At 44.6% G+C, this 9,561-nt stretch overlaps 1 protein-coding gene across 1 annotated transcript; it reads left to right on the forward strand.

The window, feature by feature from the left end:
- Positions 1 to 273: 273 nt before the first annotated feature.
- LOC310871373 (receptor-interacting serine/threonine-protein kinase 4-like) lies at positions 274 to 7,258 on the forward strand (the record flags this gene model as incomplete). The annotated part of the gene is made up of 7 exons (XM_083782859.1): positions 274 to 419; positions 593 to 773; positions 4,419 to 4,568; positions 5,127 to 5,266; positions 5,417 to 5,469; positions 6,740 to 6,821; positions 7,180 to 7,258. The coding sequence occupies 7 exons, from the start codon at positions 274 to 276 to the stop codon at positions 7,256 to 7,258; spliced, it is 831 nt and encodes a 276-aa protein (XP_083638985.1).
- Between the last annotated feature and the right edge of the window lie 2,303 nt (positions 7,259 to 9,561).

Genomic DNA, 9,561 nt, shown 5'->3' on the forward strand with positions numbered 1-9,561 from the left:
AATACATTGACCCAAAACACAACAAAAAAAGTATTCCATAATTTGCGCTGGCTGCATCTGGCCAGCTGCAGGGCTGGAGCACGTGTAGACAATATGGAGGTTATGCTATGCATGAATATTCATGGTTCTCATAACTTTAAATGTGTCAAAAGGAACTTAGTCTGCTATAAAGTACTATAAATATACTGTATTTGAATGATAGAATGATATAGTTTGGACACTTGGACACATACATTTTCCTGTACTTTGTCTCCCTCTAGATTTCGGTGAGAGATGGCAGAGAGTGGCAAAGGGCCAATTGGAGACGACAGTCTGGAGGACTGGGAATTCATGGGCTCAGGGAGCTTTGGGTTGGTCCTTAAGGCCACACACAAGCTCCTGGGCAAAGTGGCCATAAAGCTGCTTAATCATGATGACAGGTATGATGACAATGAGCTACATAATGTATCTATTGATAATTATCTTCATTCACACTATTATTTTATTCATGATCTTAGTCAGTTTTACATAATTATAACATTATATATTATTATAACATTTTGGGTTCTAACTGCTGTCTTTCCCCTCCTCCTAAACTGACCCCGTACTGCAGCTCTGGTACGTTGTATGCTGCCTTGTGTCTCGAAGCAAGACACATGGAAGATGCAGAGCAGTTTGTTCCCAGGGTCTATGGGATGTACCGCGGCCGGCCCCCCATGATGGGCAAAGAGAAGCAGGGTATAGTGATGGAGCTGATGGAGGGAGGCTGCCTGGAGTCCTTTCTGCTCACCAAGGTCTTTATAATTCAACTGAAACTAACTAAATAACCACAACTAAAACTGAAAACGCATCTTCGTCAACTGAACTAAATCAAAACTAGAATAAAAAAACAAAGACGTTAAATAACTGAAAGTGTGTTTACAAATTGTTTGAAATGATAGACACAATGTCCTTTGTTTTAGTTTTTTTCCTTTACATTTTTTAAATTTTTTTGGTGGTTCCCAAACTGTGGTGCGTGCACCCCTTGTGGTGCGCATTAATAATAATAATAATATATACGATTTATATAGCGCTTTTCTAGGTACCCAAAGTCGCTTTACAGAAAGAAGTACAGACATATGTATTAGAAAACAAATTAAAAGGTTTAAAAGGTTAAAAACTAGAAATAAAAATCAAAAGAGGAGCAAACAAGAAGGGTGTGTGTGTGTGTGTGTGTGTGGGGGGGGGGGGGGGTTATGTAGGGAAAGCCAGTTTGAAAAGGTGCGTTTTGAGTGTGCTTTTGAACATTTCAGCTCTGATGTGGGTTGGGAGTGAGTTCCAAAGAGAAGGGGCAGCCACTGCGAAGGCCCTGTCTCCCCATGTCCGTTTGTTGGATCTGTGGGGTTCCAGTTGGTTGGCAGTGCTTGACCTGAGGGAGCGGGAGGGGACATGGCGGTTGATGAGTTCAGAGACTTAGAGGGGGGCCTGGTTGTTGAGGGTTTTGTAGGTGATGGTGAGTATTTTGAATTCAATTCTGGACTTGACTGGGAGCCAGTGGAGTTCGCGGAGGATGGGTGTGATGTGGTCCCTGGATCTGGTTCTGGGGAGTAGGTGGGCGGCGGAATTTTGAACATATTGTAGTTTTTTGAGGACCTTGGTGGTGACGCCATACAGGAGGCAATTGCAGTAGTGGAGTCTGGATGTGATGAAGGCATGAATGAGTGTTTCAGCGGCCGTGTGGGATAGCTTGGGACGAAGGCGGGCAATGTTACGGAGGTGGAAAAAGGCGGTTTTGGTGATCTGGTTGACATGGGGCTGGAAGGAGAGGGTGGGGTCAAGGATGACACCAAGGTTGCGGACTCGGGTGGAGGGGGTGACAGTGGAGCCATCAATGGTGAGGGAGAAGTCATGGGAGGAGCGGGTGAGTGAGTCAGGGCCAATGATGAGGATTTCAGATTTATTGCAGTTGAGTTTTAGGAAGTTTGTTTGCATCCATGTTTTGATGTCAGACAGGCAGGAGGTGAGAGTGGAGTGGGTGATGGCGGTGATGGTTTTGGCGGGGAGATACAGTTGAGTGTCATCGGCATAACAGTGGAAGCGGAGACCATGAGTGCGGAGTATCTGGCCAAGGGGGAGCATGTAGAGGATGAAGAGGAGGGGACCAAGTACTGAACCTTGGGGGACGCCGTGGGTGACAGGTGACGTGAGTGATTGGCAGTTATTGATGGAAATAAAATGCTGTCTGTCAGTGAGATATGATTGGAACCAGGAGAGGGCAGTGTCAGTGATTCCGAGGGTGGATTTGAGGCGTGAGATGAGTATGGAGTGATGAATGGTGTCGAAGGCGGCACTGAGGTCAAGGAGGATGAGGATGTTGAGTGAACCGGTGTCAGCAGATAGCAGGAGATCGTTGGTGACTCTGAGGAGGGCAGTTTCAGTGCTGTGTTTGGTGCGGAAGCCGGATTGAAATTGTTCATATAGGTGGTTTGTTTCCAGGTATGCAGTGATTTGGTTTGTGACGACTCGTTCCAGAATTTTTGACAGAAATGGGAGGTTTGAGATGGGCCGATAGTTATTGGGGGAGTCAGGGTCGAGGTGTGATGGATCGATGTGATGGAGGCAAGTGGAGGCAGGTTTTAGGGAAGAGGGAACGAAACCAGAGGAAAGGGAGGAGTTTATTGTTTTAGTGATGAGTGGTGAGAGAGTGGGGATACAGTCCTTGAGGAGGTAGGGAGGTAGGTAGGGGGTCCAGGGAGCAGGTTGAGGATTTCATGCCTGCAATGACAGTTGACAGCTCAGAGGGTGAGATGTCAGTGAATGAGGAGAAGGAGTGTGGAGTGGGTATGGTAGGCTCAGGTTCAGGTCCGGGGGGGGGGGGGGGGGGGGGGGTGGCCAGCTGGCTGTGAATGTTGTTGATTTTCTCATGAAAGAAGGTTAGGAAGTTATTGCATTTTTCAGTGATGAAGGAGTGGGGAATGGTGTCCATGGGTTTGAGTAGTTTGTTTATTGTGGAGAAAAGTACTCTGGGGTTGCCACTGCCTGACTGAATGATTCCAGAGTAGTGAGAGGTGCGGGTGGAGTTGATGGTGTCCTTATAGAGCTGCATATGCTGTTTATGCATGTCGGAGTGAACAGTGAGCCCTGTCCTCTTGGACAGCCTTTCCAGCTACCGGCCCTTGGACTTGAGGCTGCTGAGTTCATCCGTGAACCAGGGAGCAGTGTGGGTGAATGAGACAGAACGGGTTTGAACGGGTGCAAGCTGGTCAAAGGAGGAAAGTGTGGTGTTGAATATGTTAACCAGTTCGGTGGGGGAGTCAGACTGTGTGAAGGAGGAGATGGAGATGGCGTCAGAGAGGGATACGGAGAGAGACAAGGGTTTGATGGATTTTAACTTCCGGAACTTTATGGTGCGTTTTAGCTTCTCGTGGGGGGTGGGGGTGTCAATGTGGAAGTCTATGGCAAAGTGATCTGAGATGGTGGCACCAAAATTGGTGCTAGATATTTGGCTGATACTGGAGTTGGTGGAGCAGACTAGGTCGAGGGTATGGCCTTTAACATGGGTGGGGAAATCGATGTGTTGAGTGAAATTGAACAGTGTCAGGATGTCCATAAATTCGGAAGCAGCTGTGCAAGTGGATTTTTCCACGTGGAAATTGAAGTCACCCAGGAGTGTGACAGATGGGGATATGGAACACAGTTGTGTGAGAAATCCTGATAGGTCGGAGAGAAAAGATGGGTTGGGCTTAATATGACTGCGATGACCAGGGGTTTGGGGCCGGATAGTTTGAAAGTGAGGGATTCAAATGATGGTGGGGCCTGGATGGGGATTTTGGTTAATTTGATGTTAAGCCGGTGGATGACAGCAATACCACCACCGGCACGTCCGTCCAGGCGAGGATTGTCCATATAGGAATAGCCGGAGGGGGTAGATTTGTTAAGTGTGATGTATTCCTGAGGTTTTTGCCAGGTTTCAGTGATGAATATAAAATCCAGATGTAGTTATTGATAATGGATTCCTTGAGGTTGAGAGAACGGGAGTTAAACAGTGCGCATTTGAGATGAGATGGTATGCAAGAACCTTCTAGGGGGTGCGTGACATGAAAAGGCTAATGGTGGTGCTATGGTTTTATTTAAAATATATAAACATATTGTGGCAAGTAGGCCTATATGTATAATATAGCCTATGCTGCATTATATATGCCATATTCAGGTTCATATTATGTGCATATAGGAAATATATGTCTCTATATAGCTTATGCAATTTTTATTTCCATGTGGGGGTGCGTCAGCTAGGTCAGGAGGTAACAGGGGGTGCATGGCCAGAAAAGTTTGGGAACCACTGCCCTAGTACACGACAGGCCTACTTACTCTGACCGTTATGAATCCTGCTGCTGGGGGTGGATAATAACAAAGAACTAAAGCTAACACTAAATCCAAAACTATTCTTAACCTTTCTACAGACCCAGTCTAAACCTCCACCCTGGCCCCTGGCGTTCCGTCTAGCCCACCAGGTGGCACTAGCCATGGACTTCCTCCACTGTAAGAAGAACCTTGTGCACATGGACCTGAAACCAGCCAATATCCTGCTGGATGCCGACTTCAATGCCAAGGTACACAATATACAATAATTATACATCCAGCAGAACTAAATGTCAGGGAGGGACTAGTGGAGAAGAGATCCAGTAGAACTAAATGTCAGGGAGGGACTAGTGGAGGAGAGATCAAGTAGAACTAAATGTCAGGGAGGGACTAGTGGAGAAGAGATCCAGTAGAACTAAATGTCAGGGAGGGACTAGTGGAGAAGAGATCCAGTAGAACTAAATGTCAGGGAGGGACTAGTGGAGAAGAGATCCAGTAGAACTAAATGTCAGGGAGGGACTAGTGGAGAAGAGATCCAGTAGAACTAAATGTTAGGGAGGGACTAGTGGAGAAGAGATCCAGTAAAACTAAACGTGAGGGAAGAGATCCAGTGAAACTAAATGTCAGGGAGGGACTAGTGGAGAAGAGATCAAACATTTCACGTGACTAAAATCTGACAAAAACTAAATGAAACTGTATTCAAAGGACTGGCTAAAACTAAATCCAAATTTGCTCTTGAAATGAACAGTTCTCGTCACTGCATGTCCCGCTTAAACAACATCATAAACGCCTCCTCTTTCTGTCAACAGATAGCAGATTTTGGCCTGTCTACGGTGACCAACAGTGTCAAGTCGACCAACCATACAAACAAAGGAGGCACTGCCTCCTACACCCCCCCTGAGGGTTTTGGACCGACATACCGCCGTGTTCGCTCCTACGATGTTTACAGGTGACTAACTATATCTAGATACTTACCACCATGTTCACTATGATGTTACAGGTGAATTCTGTTGCTACTACATCAGTCATAAATACAATGAAGTTTTTATAGTGTGAAAACCTCTTTCTAATGCTTGGATGTTTCCCGTCTTTTTATTAGCTACGGCATACTTCTCTGGACCATTCTCACTGGAGAGAGTCCCTATCCAGCTGGTAAACTATTTGCGCGCGCACACACACACACGCACGCACGCACGCACGCACGCACGCACACACACACACACACACACACACACACACACACACACACACACACACACACACACACACACACACACGTAATAAAATGTTCCTCTATTTTATGTAGGGGTGGGTCGGACCATGTTGGAGTTCCACATTTGCGAGAGGGGAGCGAGACCAGATCTTTGTAAAATCGATGTCCAGAAAGCAGCTGGATTAGAAGATCTGGTGGAGCTCATGCAGAGATGCTGGGACTCTGAGCCCAACAAGAGGCCTTCGTTTGCAGGTAAATCTATTCATGCAGAGATGCTGGGACTCTGAGCCCAACAAGAGACCTTCGTTTGCAGGTAAATCTATTCATGCAGATGCTGGGACTCTGAGCCCAACAAGAGACCTTCGTTTGCAGATAAATCTACCTGTCACTGCACCAGTGAGAAGGTCTATTGAAATCACAAAAGATTATTCTTTGCACTAATGAAAAGCGTTTTTGTTTTTGAGGCACTAAACTTACTCGAAAAGTTGCGCAGCTTTTTGCACACACATCACAAGTTTGTGCTTGAAGCCCCACAATACATGTATGAAGATCGGTACACACCTGTATTATGTCCACACTTACAAAAACGTCTCTTGGCGTCATGACCGAAACCAAACAGGAAGTCAGCCATTTTGAATTTATTGTCATTCTGTTAACCTGACTCCGCCAGATGGTGGCAGTATTGAGTTCACCGGTTCCCTCCTCCTGCCTCCATCTGGTCTCTCTCAAGCAGAAACGATGAACCCGTAAGCAGCGGGACAATAATTTTGAGTTGTAGTCTTGTTAGGTTGTTTACATTTGCGCTGTGTCACAGCTTCAATACGTCATAAGTCTCACGTTGATCCCGCCTCTAGCGCCCGCAACTCTTAAATACGTGAGGACTTGGCCTGGGCTGGCCTAGCGGTCCAGGCACCCTAGGGTGGTATTCAGCGTGTCGAGGGTTCAAGTCCTGAGCCCGGCGACCTTTGCTACGTGTCTTCCCGCATCTTTGTCCCCCTTTCCTGTCAAACTACTGTAAAACCTATCAATAACTTTAGGCAAAAGGCTCCCAATAATATCTTATAAAAAAAGTGATTCTTTCATGTTTTTTCATTTCAGTATGCGTTGAAGTGACAAGTTGTGTTTTTTCAAGACATGAGGAGGGAATCTCTGCTGCCTGTGACCTCCTGAATCCCCCTCCTTCTGTTTCTGCTCCTCCTGGTGCTCCAGGGCTCACCATCAGAAAGGCCTTTTTAAAACGTGAGTCCATGTTGATACACAGCTTTTACACAGTGGAACTGTTTGGATATCAGTATACAATGTACATAGTCAAATACCAGCTCAGCCTTAAAGACGTAATTAAATAAAGAGAGAGAGAGAGAGAGAGAGAGAGAGAGAGAGAGAGAGAGAGAGAGAGAGAGAGAGAGAGAGAGAGAGAGAGAGAGAGAGAGAGCGAGAGAGCGCAAGAGAGAGAAAGACACAACTGCCTACAGCTGCTATAGCTACACGCACGCGCAATGAGACAGTTTTTACAAGTTATGTTGTGACGTGGAAACGTGTCCACGCTTGTCAGTCTTTACACACACACACACACAAAGTTTGTTGTGACGTTGAAACGTGCGCATGCGTCAGTCAATTTCATCATGTGTACATACTGTTTTCTCTAACAGATTCCTCTCCTCTGTCATTGGATCCAAACACAGCGAAGAGAACCCTCGTCCTGTCAGAGAACAACAGGAAGGTGACTGAAACAGATGTAGACCAACCTTATGCAGATAATCCTCTGAGATTTACCTCTAGGTCTAATGTGTTGAGTAAAGAATGTATATCTGAACCGCGTTACTTTGAAGTGGAATGGAGTGGAAAGTGGGTTGGTATAGCAGTGTGTCAGGATGACATCAACAGAAAGAATTGGGGTCCATCATGCTTTGGATCCACTCCTCAGTCATCGATGTTATATTACTCTGATTGTTATAAACGCTACATGTCCAATCACAACAACATTGACACTGAAGTGTCAGGAACTGTTCCCTCCACAAGGGGGAGCCACAGGGTGGGGGTGTATGTAGATCCACCAGCAGGTGTTGTGTGTTTCTACCATGTGTGTGGAAACACAATGAGTCTCCTTCATACAGAGAGGATGACCTTCACACGACCTCTGTATGCAGGGATATATGTTGTTGCTGCTACAGCAGAGGTCTGTGAGATCTGGTAAACATGTTGAACCCAGGGGGGCAGTCAGACAGATATTTTGTGAATCGTACCAAAACCTAACGTTCTCATGGAAGACAGTTGACTGGCCCTTAAATAGGCTACCCGCTGCTATAGGCCTATTATTGTTATATATCATTGACCTAAATGGCGTTATATCATTATCAACAATGATAGTGTGATTTATTAAAAAAGGGTTATTCTTATGTCTTTTTCATAAATTGCTTTGGACATGTGGAAAACGTAGTTAAACATGTGACACATTAGGCCTATAGTTAATACTTTACCTGGATAACATCATCTTTTCGTTTTGACATGAAATAATAATCCTGTACAGTCACCATGTAGCGTTTGGTTTCATTAGCGTGATTGTGACAAAAAAGCCTGCAGCTGCTGCTGCCCTCAGAGCATACATGAACGGTAAAGATACCAAGGATTGGACAGTGCTATACGCAACATGGAAGTAACACTGACTCGAAGCCGTTTATAAATCACAGTCAGTGAACAGACGAGTCAACTTTTCACCGCCGTTTGGTGTGTCGTCGTCACCGTCGTCCGTCCGCCCCCCGCCGCATAATCAGAAGCGGGAAAACTTGGAATTCCCCTCTCGCGTACCACTAGTGGCACGTGTCCTGCGGACCGGCACTGGTCCGCATACCGGTGGTTGGGAACCTCAGCTGAGCGGGTTCTCCAGGGCTCTGTACAATTTAGGCATTTAGCAGACGCTCTTAATCCAGAGCGACTTACATTAAGCAAGAACAAAAAAGCATGGGAATACATCACATAAAAAGCATTTATCATGCAACATGCGTAAGCTAAGAACGTAACAGTGGAATATCTATATAATGAAACTATACATATAAACTATACATATATATACTATACTATGCTATACATAATGTACTATGACGTGCTAGGACTACCTACAATGCAATTATAGTGCTGTCTACATAACATGCTATACAGACGCTATAAGTCTGTATCAAATGCTATCTAAGTCTACTCTGTACTTGGAACTGTCTAGGAAAATGTGTAATTTCCTTCGTTTTTAAAGCGGGTTTTGGCAGGTTTAGTTTAGATTTGGTGAAAATGCTAAATTCAGATTTTTTTAAGTTTTAGTTTAAGTTTTTATGTAATGTATTGGTGCCACGATCAGGGGCATTCAAAAAAGCAAAATAAATAAAATACAATAAAATATCAGATCAGCCTCGTTTGACATCTTTTTTTTCTGTGTTTAAATGTTGAAAAAATTAATATTTTATTTAAGGTTTAGCATTATTGATTGATTTATCATGGAGATAACGATATAAATTATTATTAAGCCTATTAAACTCACAAATTCATACAGCTTATTTACATAAAGTATATACACTTGGAGGTACAGCATTGTGTAAACAAAGTCTATACAGTGGGAGGTACAGCATTGTGTAAACATAAAGTATACAGTTGGAGGAGGTACAGCATTGTGTAAACATAAAGTATATACAGTTGGAGCATTGCATTGTTTGATACATGTTGGGAATAAAGTATTTTTAACAAATAGCAGCATATCTTTCCTCTAGATATACAACATAAAAAGAGACTCAAATTAAAGATAAAGCAGAGGAAAACAAAAACAATCCTCAGGAGCTCTGGAAGCTGCTAAACAACCACGGCTGCGGTCAGAAACTAAAACCAGGTTTGCAAACATAATCAAATCGAACGACACCCTCATCACTGGCAAGCTTGACGTAGCCAACTACTTAAACATCTTCTTCACAAACATTGCCACAACCTGGTTAACAAACTGCCCTCCCACTCTGGGCGTTTTGGTGTAGAGCACATCAAAGCCTCCTAGGTGT

Source organism: Protomyctophum parallelum (genome assembly GCF_964188405.1).
Source record: "Protomyctophum parallelum genome assembly, chromosome: 14".
In the NCBI taxonomy this organism is placed as follows: Eukaryota; Metazoa; Chordata; class Actinopteri; order Myctophiformes; family Myctophidae; genus Protomyctophum; species Protomyctophum parallelum.